This window comes from Panthera leo, chromosome C1, assembly GCF_018350215.1.
Source record: "Panthera leo isolate Ple1 chromosome C1, P.leo_Ple1_pat1.1, whole genome shotgun sequence".
In the NCBI taxonomy this organism is placed as follows: Eukaryota; Metazoa; Chordata; class Mammalia; order Carnivora; family Felidae; genus Panthera; species Panthera leo.
The window spans coordinates 40,338,462-40,355,199 of record NC_056686.1 but is presented as its reverse complement, the minus strand read 5'-3'; the positions used below and the strand labels follow the sequence as shown (position 1 = coordinate 40,355,199).

The following is a 16,738-nucleotide window of genomic DNA, read 5'->3' as shown; positions in this document are numbered from 1 at the left end:
TTTCAGTAAGTTCTTAATTGATGAAACTTCCTAGAGCATTGAACTATTTCATCTGAAGAATCCATTGTTAACATATGGAATGGTCTTCATGGTTTTGTGTCATTGCCGGAAGGTAAAATTGGAAGATGATGCCAAGAGAACTCTAAGTTACAAAATAATAATTCCTTAAATTAGAAGTAACTTTTCTTAAGTTTTCTTTCCTTAAAATTGGAGACTCTGGTTTGGATTAAAAGAGGACACTTATAAAGTCATAGGAGGTAAAACCATTCTCCCTTCCAAGTGTAGTTTAATTACTTGATTCCCCCCCATCCCCCATTCAAACTTTGGCTTGAATTTTGGTGGCTGGGATTTCTAAGTCACTGAAGCATGATCTGCTAAGTGCAGATGAGGCAAACAGAAACAGCAGACTAGAATGAGGTTGTTTTGAAGAGAAAGAAAAGTGCTGTTGCAAAACTGTCAAAAAATTCACCATGAATTGCAAAATGTGCTGTACTTTATAGGAAATTGTCTATATTTAGAAAGGAAGCAAATTTTGTTTGGTACCAATACTACCCTTAGTGATTAACAGACCTGTTCCCTAAAAGAAACAAAAACAAAAAAACTGTGAGAAAGACTTTCCATCCAGAGTAAATGTGGCTGATTTCCAGAGTCTGTACCAAAATTTTTTTGTTTACTCTTTTCTTCTTTTTGTTTTCTTTTTTCCTTTTTTCTTTTTTGGTTCAAAAGCATTTAGTTTTATTGAAACCCTTGTCTAGAAAGCAAACCAGGTGATTACAGGAACTTCCTTCATGATCTTTTTTTTTCCCCCCGCCTTGGTTTAAAAAGGTTTAGACTGCTAAATATGGCTCCAGTTTTATTCTTGAGTAAATGTTATTCCACTTTTTGTGCCAAAATTTTCTTGCTAATCCCTTGTGGATTCAGCTGCTGGGTTCTGAGTACATATTGGATGTATCTTAACATTAACAGTATTATGCTATGGGTGAACTGTAGAAATTCCTTCATCCCTGGAAACATTCCACCTCTCCTGTCAAAGATGATAGTTTTTGCTTAATATAAGTAGAGATACAGCACTAAATTGACTTCTAATGAGGTTACTATAATATTTGAGGTTTAACTTTCATCAGAGTGGGTTTTGTTTGTTTTGTTTGCTTGTTAAAGCAATGACTTATGTGCACAGAAGAAAATCAGTTGTATCTAGTAATAGTCTTCAACTCTTTCCCTTCCTAACCTTTTTCTTCAGCTTTGAAATCAGTGTGGACTTGACATAACTGAAAATTCCTTTTGTAGATCTACTGACCAAAGGAAAAGAAAATGTTAATTTCTCATTTACTTAACACCGAAAGTGGAAGACACAGTAGTAGGAATGGTATATGCAGGTAGTTAAAAGGATTTTTGTTTATTTGACTTTTGTAGTAAAATTGAATATAGTCTGTGAATACAGCTGACTCTTAACTTGTCAGTTCATACCTCAACAGAGGAAAGAGCTACCAAAAATATTTTTTTAATATGAATTACTTTTGGAAGGAGAACAGCCCAATCCCTGTGCTTTATAGCTTTTCTTGAAATCAGATATTTGTATGAATTCAAAAGTGGGAATATGGTTTTTAATGTACCCATAAAGTTCAAAGCAAAGAAATTAACATTTTCCTAATGCTTAAGGCACTGTGTCAGGTAATTGACATATATTTCATCATTTAATACTTATTATAACCCTCAAGAGGTAAGTGTTCATATTTCATAGATGAGGAAACTGAAGGGTAGAGAGTTGACATAAATTTACTCAAGTAAATTTACTCAGTAAACTAGACAATGTCACACCTTTGTTTTAAGATTTTTTCCTTTGGGTAAAAAAGTTGGAATTTATACACGTGTGTAAGGTCTTTATCCCACAGCTTTGTTTTTACAGTTACTATTTTAGTTGTAAGCAAGCAAAGGCAATTACGACTATTTTAGTCGTAAGCAAAGCAAAGATGTTACTATCCCTCATTTTATAGGTAGGATAAGGCATGAAATGACTTGGCCCAGATGATATAGCATGATGTTGATAGAGTCAGGAATATAAGCAAGTCTTCTGCCTCATCCTCCAAGGCTTATTTCACTAGACAGTATACTACTAATACCATATGTTTATAAACTGTGTAACTTATGCTGTCATAAATGTAAACAATTTAATCATAAAACATCAAATGTGTGCATGTTTATTTACTACATCTTGGTATAATATTTAGCATATTGTCCAGAACCTTTTTAAACATTATTTTTGCAGGCAGTTATTGTTAGAAGGAAGAGCTAATGAATTACTCATGTTAGTAGACAGCACATGCTATGTCTTCTAAAAATTAAAAAAAAGTTTTTTTTAATGTTTATTTATTTTTGAGAGTGAGGGAGACAGAGCGTGACCAGGGGAGGGGCAGAGAGAGAGGGAGAAACAGAATCTGAAGCAGTCCTCAGGCTCTGAGCTGTCAACACAGAGGTGGACATGGGCTCAAACTCACAGACTGCAAGATCATAACCTGAGCTGAAGTCGGATGCTTAACCAACTGAGCCACCCAGGCGCCCCTGTTTCCTAAAAATTTTATGAACCAGTAGTGTAATTTTCCTCATTGACTAAGGATGGTGTTTATCAACTCATATTTATTTTTTGACCCAGGCAGATATATTGTATGTTTCTTTGTCTATTATTTAACTCATTGAGGGAACCTAGAGAAGACCAGAAAATAGTCCATTGTAGAGCAGCAATCCAGTTTGGTAATCAGGACCTTTCATCTCACTTAGTATCCCTTCATTTGCTAGTTGATTCAATAGTCTGAGGAGTACAGAACTGCCAAGTGGCATTCTCAGGTTCTAATTCTGCGAAAGTATTGTGGAAACATTACATTTTTTGGGAACTGTGATCTCTGAACCACCAGAGCCTAAAGTAGCAGGAAACAAAAATTCTGTTAAGTTGTTAGGCATAATAAAAGGAACCACTACCACTGCTTAATTCTCATACCCATGTTTTCTGGTAGTATGAGAAACATCATAGTTTTGGTCACTGATATAAAGCATACACCACATCCTTTAATGTGGAGCCTCAAGCTTTGAGTATGTTGTCTCCCAACCTGTGCCATAACTGTCTTCAGCAGGACATTCCACTGTTTTGACAAGCTAGGTGCTTCAGGGTAACAGGATATATGAATGATACCAGCACTATACCTCTTTTGCTGTGAAATGAGTTCCTTGTTTAGAACAAGGGGAAGCCATATATCAATAAGCATTTCCTCAATACATGAATGTTGCTACTGGCAGAATCATTACATCAGGGAAGTCAATTTCATATCCAGAAAAGTGTCTTTTTAAGTGAGAACAGATTGTTTCCTCCTCCATGATAGAAATGATGCATTACCAGATCCCTAAGGAATGATGCCATATTAGGGGCTCAGTATTAGTCTCTGTTGGTAGCAGTTTAGACACTCAGTAGTTTCCGTAGCCAGATTCAGACTTGGTAAGGGGAAGTTGATATTGTGCTCTACCTAACCTCCCTCCTTTTGGCATGACTACATTATACATTAATGTATTGAACAGTCCTAGGGTAGTAAGGGAAAAAAGCTGACTCACAACAATAGAACATTGTTATCTTATGCCACACTGAGAGCCTTTTTTCCCCAGCGGATAGCCTATAAGCAACATTCCCCTAAAACATATATTCACATTCTGTCCATTCTAAAAGATCCATTTTCATAAATTTCCCCCAGACTTCCTTGTCACCTAATTTTCTTTTATTCTTTCCAAGTCCTGATCAGCTGGCCAACCTATAAGCTATTGCTTGTGATTCAGTATAGATTTGTACCTCAGGCAATCTCTCTTTCTAAATGAAAAGGTCAACCTGTGGTACAATATCAAGTTCTCCCCACAGGGAGGCTTTTCTTTCACTGCTATCTTTTTGGGATATCTTTGTTTGGAGGCTGTTACGCTTCAGCAGTTTGTTTTTGGTTGGTGTGAGCATGTATACACAACCATCTTTTCTTTTCCCAGTCTAAATCTTTCCTTCCTCTGTTAACTTAGTTATCTCTTATTATTGATGGGAAGTGCAAGATACAGCAACTGCCTTTTACCCTGACTTGTTTATGACCACTGAACCCCAGAAACTTCACCAAGGTGGTGAGATCCTGCATTTTTGAGGCATGTATCTTCTAATTTGATAAGATAAAGCATCTCAGTGCTTGCTACTATTGTTCTTCAGGATCAGTTCACATTGTTATCAAAGTAATGTTGTTTTGTGGAATGCTTGGTGATCAAGATCTCCCTAGACTAGATTATTATGCTAGAGAGAGTTTACATAATCTTTTAGAAAAGGCAGTGAAGGTATATTGTTTACCCTTCTGGGTAAAAATAAAATGCTTGTCTTGGTAATTGCAAATTAATATAGAGAAAAAGATCTGTTTCCTCCTGTTATCCCTTCCTATGTAGTAACCCTAACTCCATGGATCAGGAAGCCAATATGGGATGTCTGCCAGTTACTGAAGGTGTCTCTTTGAATTATACATTCAGAATCTGGAGAAGAAATTGCATGATAGGTTGACAGATTGTTTGAATATAGTATGAGTGGACTTGGGCCAAAACTTGATTTACCATCATAATCTTCCACTTTTATATCCCTAGGAATTAGTATCAGTTTAGAGTTAGCATCTAGTAATCCCCTAAAGATTTAGATATTTTCCTTTTATTGGTACACAGGCACTCTAGTTAAAGGCTGCAGGTCTCTTAGGTGAAGTCTTAGAGGAAAATTTACAATATATATGTGTGGTCCTGTTGCATTTTCTTTGTGGGGATCAGGGGCTTTATGAAACAACTTGTGTTTGGAAACTGAGAGTGACTATGACTCTCCTTTGTGGTTATGGACCTCAGGTTTTAGGCTACCAGGTCTAGGGTTTCTCATGGTTTTAGATCAAGTAATATTTTAGTTGGCTGACTTTTAATTTTGTTCCTTAGATATAATCATGTTCAGTTAAATACTTCTAAAGATCTCTGGAGGTTGAAATCTTCTGATTGCTGCGTTTTGTCTCTGTTGTCTGTTAACATAATTGTTCCCACCTTCTTCTTACTAAATTCTGCCATTTGACCTCAACACTCTGGCATCTCATCATGCCCATTAGGGAGGCTTATTGAGTGGTTTCATCTCCCCATGTCATTCCCAATCCACAGAAGACAGCTTCTACAGTTTTTTTTAAGAAGGCAGACGCTTTTACAAATAAATGTATTTCTGAATGCTTTAGTGCAATGTCCTCTGGGACCTCATGGGTGATGTACTAGGAAGATATATGTATGTTCAGATTGTACATGGTAATCCACTTAAGCTTTATTTTTCTAAGCATCTGAATTTCTTCTACATTTTGCCAGGAAAGTTTGGGCATTTCATCCTTATTAAATGTAGACTCCTTTGGGACTTAAGTTTCAGTCAACAAGCAAACTATTAGAGGTACTTAGAGCTGCTTAAGCAAACATGTTATATTTGGCCCTACCCAAACTCTTTTGGTCAAATTCGCTTCCAATTGATTTCCTTGTCTGTTCCCTAGGTTTTTACTGATACAATTTATCAAAATTTTATAATTATTTTTGGATTTAAGCCCTCGCTCAGTTAAAACATTGTACTTACTTTCTTGGAGCCTACCTCAATTTGATTTTAGAGGCAAGAAGGAATGGTGGGGGTAGGTTTTGAGAATAGGCATCCCTTTTCAAGGCAATGGTCTCAAGTAAGATCATTACTAGTTTTCAACAAGAGGAGGCTAACTTTAGTCATGTTTCTGCTTACAGAAGAGGTTCAGAAGGACACCATGGATTCAAGATTGTAACCTTCATCTGAACCCATTTGGGTATCCCCATTCCATATTTTAGGATCCCACTCCTTTGAAAACTGTGCTGTAATTTTCACAGAAGAGATTTAGGAAGTATATATATTCAACTTTCACTATAATTATGCAAGCTGCAAAATTAAATTTTGTGTGTGATTCTCAGCAGGATCATACCTGTGGTTATAGGAAATAAGAAAGTGCTACTTCAGAACTTCTATAGCTTTCTTCTCATGGCTTGAACTGAAAGTTAATAACCCTAAGTGTGTCATTTTCTTCTGTTAAGCTTTCCATTAGATTCAGAAGCAGCCAGCTCCTAGTCTTTATTGTCATTACTATCATAATGGCCAAGTGCAATAGCCATTTGGTCCCCTTAGGCACTTGTTTTAATAGGCATGTGATCATAATGAACTGTAAGTGATAATGTAATTAATCATTATGCCAGTGCATGACTTGGATCACTAGCATCTCATTTTCCATTGGCAAGGAGCTCAGCAGTGTATTGACGGTCAAGGACATAATCAAGCCAATTCCTGAATTTTGTTTCCTGTGATGCCTCCATTATCAAAAAAGAAATGGGTATTTCAACAAAGGGAATTTAATGTAGGATTGGTTACACAGGTGTGGAACAGTAAAAAAGTAAACTGAAAAAACTTTGATATAATAACTGCTTCAGGAAGTCAGCACTCTTAGGTCTAGGTCAAAGGGATTAACAGAACTTTGAAGCCCCGAGGAGCCCCTTGGACCCGAGTGAGGATTAGGCCACTGTGGAATGCATACTGTTTAGCTGCTACTGGTATCTGAGGAGATGTCAAGAAACTGGTTATATGAATGCTGAAAAAAGCAGGAGACTGAAAGCTACAGGATGGTACTGATAGAAATATATGCAAACAGGAAGAAGGAAGTCTTTCCTCCTCTCCTCACAAATAATCCCTAGCTAGTATCCCCTATATGCAGAATCTATTAGGGAAACATATGCCGAAATAAATAGAATTTTGGAGAATGCTAGCACCAGCATCACGGTATAGACTATAGAAGAATGAATTTGGGGGTGCCTGGGTAGCTCAATCAGCTTCCCAACTCTTGGTTTCAGCTCAGATAGTGATCTCATGGTTTGTGGGTTTGAGCTCCATGTTGGGGTTTGAGCCCCATGTTGGAGCCTGCTTTGAATTCTTTGTCTCCCTCTGTCTCTGTCCCTCCCCTGCTCGCACTCTCTTTCTCTGTCAAAAATAAACATTAAAAAAAATATTTAAAAGAAGAATGAATTTGGAGTTAAGCAAACAGTAAGTCAGTGACCAGCCTATTAACTTCAGCTATTTTTCCGAGGTTCTGAGAAGTTGTGGCAAAATTTAGAGATACTAAGTAACCTTACACAACATTCTGTTCATAGATATTTAGGAGCTCAATTTGAATTCCAACAGTTATAGTCTTTCCTGCTTTGGTCATTTTCTTTTCCATGTCTTCCTTCTAAGATTACTTTCCTTGAGCTTAACAGCTGGGAGTTTTGGGTTTTGTATTTGCATCAGTGATTACTAGAGTATCTTAACTCTGAGATCTAAGCTAGTCATTTTCACACTTTTTTGGCCAGGACCTACAATGAGGAATGCTTGGAATCCAAAACACACATATGCAAATATGTATCAGGATCAAAAAGTTTAGGAACCAATACTTGGTCCAAACTATTAAGTGCCACATGCTGATAATGTGTTTCCTATCCTGTTCTTTAAAAGACTGATCACACAACTCACTAAATCAATTTTGTAATATAAATTTGGTTAACACTAATCAAAGCAATAGTGTGAAGTAAATGTAATTTTTTTTTTCCTGACTTGAATGAATACTGCTTATTTGTGTGTTTTTAGTCATTCTTGGTCCTGTTCAGGTTGCCAGTCCATTGTTTTTCCTCAAATTTAGGGTGAGAAAAAGGATGTTTTAGAATAGAGCTTGTGAGCTTGTAGTTTTAGTGGTGGAACATATATACAATAATGTATCAATGGAAGCATTCCTTATATTCCCTTCTTTCCTTTTCCTCCCAGCAATGGGGGAAAAAGTGGCTATATATGATAAATTAAGTGAGAGGAAAACCAAATTATTTAATAATTATTTCTTTACTTATTTGTTAAATATTTAAGTACCTTCTCTGTGAATTCTTGAGCTCTAGGCAGAAAATATGGCCATTAAAAACACAAATGGGAACTTTGCCCTTGTGGAACTTATATTCTACGGGGGTCTTAAATGTCAAATGATTAATACCAATTATAATTGTTGGTGGTGAGGAATTAGAACCAGTCTAAGGTAGTGAAACATGCTCTGAGTTGAAAAATGTTCAATCTGAGATATGTATGAATATAATTAACTAGAAGAAAGATGGAATATAGGGATGAGATGGGAAGAATATTCTTAGAAGGAATAGTCTGTGTTCCCCCATGAAATGGGAAGGATCAAGGTAAGATGGAAGAAATGAAAGGCTGTTGTGGCTATTAGCATAGAGAGATGGAGATAGCATAGCAAGCTAAGGATGGGAAGGTAGATAGGATATGGATCATACAGGGACTTATATGCCTCTTTAGCTCTGTATAAAGACCAGAGGGGAGTATCGAAGAAAAATGATATTAAGACATTTCTGTCTTTAATTTCATTTTAGTGGTGATCTGGAATGACATGCAGGGGAGCAAGGGGTACATAGACATTAGGCTTTTGCATCAAACCATACATGAGGTGCTTGTGACTTGCCCTAGGGTGTCAGCTTCAGAGGGGAAAGGTGGATGACTTATGACTTAAGATGGTGTCAAGGATAATGCCAGGAGTTTCTGGTTGGGTGGCTAATGTGAGGAATAATGGAAGGAGGATCAGGCTTGGGGAGACATTAAAGAGTTAAACTTTGGATATATGGAGTTTGAGGTTTGAGATCTTACTAGACACCAGGCATTGTGCTAAGCTTTTCATATGTTTACCTGATTTAATCCCTGCAAATATAATTAATTTTCCCATTTTACAAATGAGATAACTATTAAGTAGCCAGAGCAAAGATTTTATTTTTAAGACTTGAACGTGTTTAAATGTTATTGAGAAGAATCCAGAAGAGAAGGAGATGTTGAAGATACTAGAAAGGAAAAGCATAATCCATAATGCAAAGCTATTAGAAGATGGTTTTAGATTTTGTATAGATAGAATGATGTCTCCTCTGTTTTATAGAAAAAAAAGAGTACATATGATGGGTAGTTTGTGGATTTGATATCAGAAAGGTAAAGGAATTTCCTCTTGATGGCATGCATCCGTTTTCTCTGCACAGTAGGAAAAAAACCATCTTTTAAGATTGAGGAGTGCAGGGCACCTGGGTGCCTCAGTTCGTTAAATGTCTGTCTCTTGGTTTTGGCTTAGGTCCTGATCTCACGGTTTTGTGAGTTTGAGCCCTGCGTCAGTCTCTGCTCTGGCAGCACAGAGCCTGCCTGGGTTTCTCTTTCTCCTTCTCTGTCACTGCCTTTCCAACTCGTGCTGTCTCTCTCTCAAAATAAATAAATAAACTTAAAAAAAAGTTTAAAAAGACTGAGGAGTGTGATAGGGAGAATGGAAGTTTAAGGATGGTAAAGTTATGAAATAGTTTTGTGGAAAGTAGAGTTAATGAATTAAATAATGTGCTTCAGTGAGTAAATGAAAGTGAATGAAGACAGTGTTCTTAATTCATAGAAACTAAAATAATGTTTTACTAACATTAACAACGAGGCAAAAACCTGATTAAATGCTAAATGATATGTATGATACTGTTAATAGACATAGAAAGGCAAGGATGGGAGGGAGAATAATGTGGCCTTCAGTCGCTAGGAAAGATTTTATGGAGGAAGTACAACATAAGATAGGAAGATCAACACTAGCCAGGAATGGAAATGGATCCTTAGTGGTAATTTGTAATGATTTGGTTGATGATAATCCTTTTTATGTCAATATTTCAGTGACTATGGAGGTGAGACCATACCAGGACCTGCATTTGATCCAACAAGTCACCCAGCTTCAGCTCCCGCTCCCTCTTCTTCTTCAGCATTTCGACCTGTAATGCCATCTAGGCAAATTGTAGAAAGGCAACCTCGGATGCTGGACTTCAGGGTTGAGTACAGAGACAGAAATGTTGATGTGGTACTTGAAGACAGCTGTACTGTTGGTAAGGTTTTTCCTAACATAAAGCCTTCATAAATAATTTCTTAGGTAAATATTTCATTTTATATCCTTTTCTTTTGAGTTGACTGCCAATAAGAAGGGGGAGAGAGCAAATTGAAACTGATATTTTCCATACAGATAATTATGCTGCATTTTTAAAACACTGTGTTGATATTGAGGCAAGTTTGAGAATAATTTTTTTGTTCCACTTATATGAAATAGTGTAAGATGTTCTTTTAGGGCAGATGCAAATCAAACTTTAAGTATATTGTGTATTGGACTTTATAGCTGAAATCCATTCATTTTTCATGTTATGGTTAATGAGAAATCAGAAATAAGACATAATACCCTTCTCCCTGCCAGCTTTTCAAAGGAAACTTAAAGTGTATGTGTGCCATTGTTGGACAGATTTTGCCAAATTTCTACAGAGAAACTGTGTTGAATTCACGTTTGATTCAGATTATTTGACCCATTACTGTAGTTTTGCCTAAAATCTAAATTCCAAATCTTTCTGAAATTTTGCCTTTGTTCTTTTTTAGGGAGATCTTTCCTAATTGTATTTAATTTTATTAATTGAAGTACACTACAGAGAAAAAGCTAAACTGTTAAAAGATTGATCATTCTCAAACACTAATCAGATTGTTATTCCCTTACTTAAAGCCATTTAGAGACTTCCCATTGGTTTAGGATAAAATTAAAGTCTTTTTACCATGGCCTGTTAAGTCTCTGCTTGATCAGGCCCCTGTTCCGTTTCTAGTTTTCATCTGTTACCACTTTTGTCCTTGCTCACCATGCCTAAGTTCTTATGGACTTGTTTCAGTTCCTTGAATAGGTTATTAGATCCTTTGTACACATACCTTCTTCTGCCCAGATTTCTTTCCTAGTCCCTCTATTTCTTCCCATACTCATTCCCATGCCCCCAGTATTCTCCTATAGATTCCTTCCCCTGCTCCCAAATTGTGGTAAAGGAAAGTGCATAATATATCTATCCTCTTAAATTTTTAAATGTACAGTATAGTTTTGTTAACTATATGTACATTGTTGTACAGCATATCTTGAGAAAGCAGAACTTTTTCATCTTGTATAATTGAAACTTTGTATCCATTGACTAGCAACTCCCCATTTCCCCCTTCTACCAGCCCCTGGTAACCATCATTCAACTTTCTGCTTAGATTACTTTGAATACTTTAAATCTATTCTAGAAGTGGAATCATACAGTATTTGTCTTTCTGTGTCTGGCTCATTTCACTTAGTATGATATCCTCAAGTTTCGTCTATATTGTAGCAAATTACAGGATTTTCTTCTTTTTTTAATGATGAAGAATATTCCATTGTATGTATATTCCACATTTTCTGTATCCATTTGCCCATCTGTGAACATTTAGGTTGTTTTCGCCTCTTGGATATTGTGAATAATGCTACAAGAGATTGCAAATATCTCTCAAGATTTTGCTTTTAATTCTTTTGGGTAAATACCCAAAAGTGGGATTGCTGGATCATGTGTGGTTCTATTTTTAATTTTCTGAGGAATGTTCATACTTTTATCATAATGGCTCCACCATTGTTACTTTTTTCATAATGGCCACACCATTTTACACTCCCATAATGAACAAGGGTTCCAATTTCTCCATGTCCTTGTCAACACTTGCTATTTTCTGCTTTGTTTTTGTTTTATAATGGCCATCTTAACAGGTATGAAGTGATATCTCATTGTGGTTTGGGTTTGGATTTCCATGGTGATTAGTGATGTTGAACATCTTCTCATATACCTGTTGCTAATTTGTATGTTTTCTTTGGAGAAATACCTATTCAAGGCCTTTGCCCATCTTTAAATCAGGTTATTACTTTTTTGCTGTTGGACTGTAGGATTTCTTTATATATTTTGAATATTAACCCCTTATCAGATATATGCTTTAGAAATATTTTCTCCAATTTTGTAGGTTGCCTTTATACCCATTGTTTCCTTTGCTGCACAGTTTTTTGTTTAATCTAGTCCCACTTGTCTATTTTTACTTTTGTTGTCTATGCTTCTGTGTTATATCCATGAAATCATTGCCAAGACCAATGTTAATGAAGCTTTTGCTTTATATTTTCTTCTATGAGTCTTATAGTTTCAGATCTTATGTTTAAGTCTATGTTTTTGTTTTTTTTTTTTTTTTTCAGAATTTTATTTAAATTCTAGTTAGTTAACATCTAGTGTAATATTGGTTTCAGGAGTAGAATTTAGTGGTTCATCATTTACATATAATAGCAAATGCTCAACACAACGTGTGCCCTCCTTAATACTCATCACCCATTAGCCCATGCCTGCCTACCTCCCCATTTTGAGTTAGTTTTTGTGCATGGAATAAGATAAAGGTCCAATTTCACTCTTTCACACATGGATATCCAGTTTTCCCTACACTGTTTGTTAAAGAGACTATCCTTTCCCGATTGTGTAGACTTGGCACTCTTGTCAAATCATTTGACATATATGTATAGATTAATTTCTGGGGTTGCTACCTGTTCCGTTGGTCAATATGTTTTTCTCTAGGCCAGTACCACACTGTCTTGATTACTTTGTAAAATGTTTTGAAGTCAGGAAATATAAGGCCCCCAGCTTTATTCTTCTTTCTCAAGATTGTTTTGGCTACATAGGGTCCTTTGTGGTTCCATATGAATTTTAACATTGTTTTCTGCAAAAATGTCTAAAAATGCCATTGGGATTTCGTTAGGGATCACATTGAATCTGTAGGTTGCTATGAGTAGTACGGTTATTTTAACAATATTAATAAGTCTTTCAATCCATGAACATGTGATGTCTTTTCATTTGTTTCATCTTTACTTTCTTTTAGCATTGTTTTGTAGTTTTCATTGTGCAAGTCTTTTGTCTCTTTGGCTAAATTTATTCCTGTGTATGTTATTCTTTTTCATGCTACTGTAAATGAGATAGTTTTATTAGTTTCCTTATTAGATTATTTGTTGTTAGTGTATGAAATATAACTAGTTTTTGTATGTAAATTTTGTATTCCTGCAACATTGCCAAATTTGTTTATTAGGTCTAGCAGGTTTTTTTTTTTTTTTAATAGGATCTTTAGGGTGTTCTACATATAATATCATCTGGAAACATAGATAATTCTATTTCTTGCTTTCTGATTTGGATCCCTTTTATTTCTTTTTATTGTCTAATCATTCTGGCTAGGACTTCAGATCCTGTGTGGTATAGAAGTGGCAACAGTAGGCATTCTTGAATTGTTCCTGATCTTTAGAGGAAAAGTTTTTGGTTTTCACCATTCAGTATGATATTAGCTGTGGATGTTTCATATATGGCCTTTATTATGTTGCAATAATTTTCTTCTGTTTCTAGTTTGAGTATTTTTATCATGAAATGTTGGAGAATTTTGTCAAATGCTTTTTCTGCATATTTTAAGATGATTGTGTAATATTTTTCTCTTCATTTCATTAATATGGTATATATCACATTGATTTCCATATGTCGAACCATCCTTGTATCACATGCATAAATTTCATTTGGTTATGGTGTATGATCTTTCTAATGTGCTGTTGAATTTGGTTTTCTAATATTTTGTAGAGGATTTTTGCATCTATATTCATCAGGGATATTGGGTAATAGTTTTTGTTCTTGTTTTTGTAGTGTCTTTGTCTGGCTTTGGCATCAGGGTAGTGTTGGCTTCATAAAATGAATTCAGAAGCGTTCTCTCTGCCTTAATTTTTGGGATCAGTTTGAAAAGAGTGAGGTTAATTTTTCTTCAGATGTTTGGTAGAATTCTCCAATGAAACCATCTGGTGCTGAATTTTTCTTTGTTGGTTTTTGATTACTGATTTTGATTAATTTTTTTTCTTTTAATGTTTATTTTTGAGAGAGAGAGAGAGAGCAAGCAGGAGAGGGGCAAAGAGAGGGAGGGAGGGAGGAAGGGAGAGAGGGGGAGAGAGAGAGAGAGGGAGAGAGAGAGAGAGAAAGAGAGAGAGAGAAAGAGAAATTAGGGGAGGGGCAGAGAGAGACGGAGACACAGAATCTGAAGCAGGGTCCAGGCTCTGAGCTGTCAGCACAGAGTCCAACGTGGAGCTTGAACCCCCAAGCTGTGGATCATGACCTGAGCTGAAGTAGGACGCTTAACTGACTGAACCACCCAGGTGCCCTGATTTTGATTTTTTTTTTTTTTTGATTACTCTTTACTAGTTACTGATTTTTTAAATTACTGATTACTCTTTACTAGTTATAGATTTGTTTGCATTTTCTATTTCTTTGTGATTCAGTCTTTGTAGTTTATATGTTTCTATGAATTTACCCATTTTACTAGGCTATCCCATTTGTTGGCATATAATTATTTATAGTAGTCTCTGTATTTATCTCTGCAGTATCAGTTGTAATGTCTACTTTTTCCTTTCTGGTTTTACTTGAGTCTTTCTTTTTTTTCTTAGTTTAGGGTAAAAGTTTGTCCATTTTTTTCTTGATCTTTTCAAGCCTCAACTCCTAGTTTTGCTGATTTTTTAAAATTGTTTTTCTATTCTCTTTTCATTTTTGCTCTAATCTTTATTATTTCCTCCCTTCTTCTAACTTTGGGCTTAGCTTGTTTCTGTTTTTATAGTTACTTGAGGTGTAAAATTAAGTTGTGTATTAGATCTTTGTTCTTTTTTAATGTAGGCATTTCCTGCATCCCTAAAGTTTTGGTATGTCGTGTTTTCGTTTTCATTTGTCTCAAGATATTTTCTAATTTTTCTTACGATTTTTTTCTTTGCTCTTTTGGTTGTTCAGGCCTAAGTTATTTCTATACATCTGTGAATTTTCCAGGATAGATACGCTGTTAGGTCACAAACAAGTCTTAACAGATATAAGAAGATTGAAATCATACCAAGAATGTTTTCCTATCACAGTATAATGAAACTAAAAATCAATAGCAGTTTTCCTTCTGCTTATTTCTTCTTACATTTATTAAGATTCATTTATAACCTGACATGTCACCTACCCTGAAGAATGCTCCACGTGTGTTTGGAATTTTGCTGCTGTTCAGTGTAATGTTTTGTATACGTCTGTTAGGTCCATTTGGTCTAGCGTTGAAGCCCTGTGTTTCCTTATTGACCTTGTGTGTAGAAATTTTATCCATTATTGAAATCCCCTACTATTATTGTGGTTGTGTATTTCTCCCCTCAGCTCTGTCATTGTTTGTTTCGTATATATCGGGTGCTTTGATGTTGAGAGCATATGTGTATAATTGTTACATCTTACTGTATGTGAATTGACTCTTTTATCATTATATAATGTCTTATCTCTCTTGTGACAGTTTTTGACTTAAAGTCTATTTAGTCTGATGTAAGTGTGGTCACAATGCTCCTTTTTGGTTACCATTTGCATAGAATTTTTTTCCATCCTTTCACGCTCATTCTCTGTGTCCATGAATCTCAAGTGAGTCTCTTATAGATACCATGTAGTTGAATTTTGTTTTTTTAATCCAACTAGCCTATGTCTTTTGGTTGTTTACATTTAAACTAATTACTGATAGGGGAGGACTTAACTGTTGCCATTTTGTTGATTATATCCTTTCTGTCTTGTAGCTTTTGTTCTGTCTTTCCCTCTCTTGCTGTCTTCCTCTTTGTTTGTTGATTTTTTTTTTTTAACGTTTATTTATTTTTGAGACAGAGAGAGACAGAGCATGAACGGGGGAGGACCAGAGAGAGAGGGAGACACAGAATCTGAAACAGGCTCCAGGCTCTGTGCTGTCAGCACAGAGCCCGACGCGGGGCTCGAACTCACAGACCGCGAGATCATGACCTGAGCCGAAGTCGGACGCTTAACCGACTGAGCCACCCAGGCGCCCCAATTTTTTTTTTTTGTAGTATCATGCTTTGATCCTGTCCCCATTTTCTTTTGTGTATCTTCTGTAGCTGTTTTCTTTGCATCTTCTGTAGTTGTTTTCTTTGTAGTTATCATGGAGCTTACATAAGACATCTTCTATTTTTGATAATCTATTTTAACCTGGTAATTTAAGTCATACATAAACCTACTCTTTATTCCCTCCCTTTGTTATCAATGTCACAAATTATATCTTTGCATGTTAAGTACCATTAACATTTTATAGTTATATTTTGTATACTTTTTTCTTTTAACTTCTATACCAGAATAAGTTATTAATCACCATTATTACAATATTCTGTACTTGTGTAGAGTGTTTTGTAGTGTCTATATATTTACCATTAACAGTGAGCTTTATACTCCTGTGTTGCTATCTGGTATACTTTTGTTACAACTGGAGTACTCTCTTTAGCATTTCTTATAAGGCAGGTCTACTGTTGAACTTTCTCAGCTTTTAGCTGGGAAAAGTCATTATTTCTCTTTAATATATGAAGAACAGTTTTACTGGAAATACAGTATTCTTTTTTGGCAGTTTTTTTCTTTCAACACTTTTAATATATTATTCTCTTCCCTTCTGTCTGTCCTGCAAAGTTTCAGTTGAGAAATCTGTTGATACTGGGGGCAGCTCCCTTTATGTGATGAGCTTTTTTCACTTGCTGCCTTCAGATTTCTTTTTGTCCTTTAATTTGACAATTTGATTTTAATGTTTTTTGGTATGGACTTTTTCGGATTTATTATTTTTTGGATCCTTTGTGCTTCATGAATCTGCAAGTCTGTTTCCTTCCCCAGATTTGGGAATTGTTCAGCCATTATTTCTTCAAATAAGCCTTCTGACCCTTTGTCTTACTTTCTACAACTCCCATAAATGCCTGTGTTGCTCCTTTAATGGTTTCCCATAAGTTGTCTA

At 35.7% G+C, this 16,738-nt stretch overlaps 1 protein-coding gene across 4 annotated transcripts in view; it reads left to right on the top strand.

Annotated features, from left to right (window-relative positions):
• Positions 1 to 16,738, top strand: part of FAF1 (Fas associated factor 1) — a 514,293-nt gene that overhangs the window by 157,102 nt on the left and 340,453 nt on the right. For all 4 annotated transcript variants that reach the window (XM_042951186.1, XM_042951190.1, XM_042951187.1 and 1 more), the window contains one exon: positions 9,779 to 9,984. In XM_042951186.1, the coding sequence (XP_042807120.1) occupies positions 9,779 to 9,984 (206 nt within the window). The remainder of the gene's footprint in view (positions 1 to 9,778; positions 9,985 to 16,738) is intronic.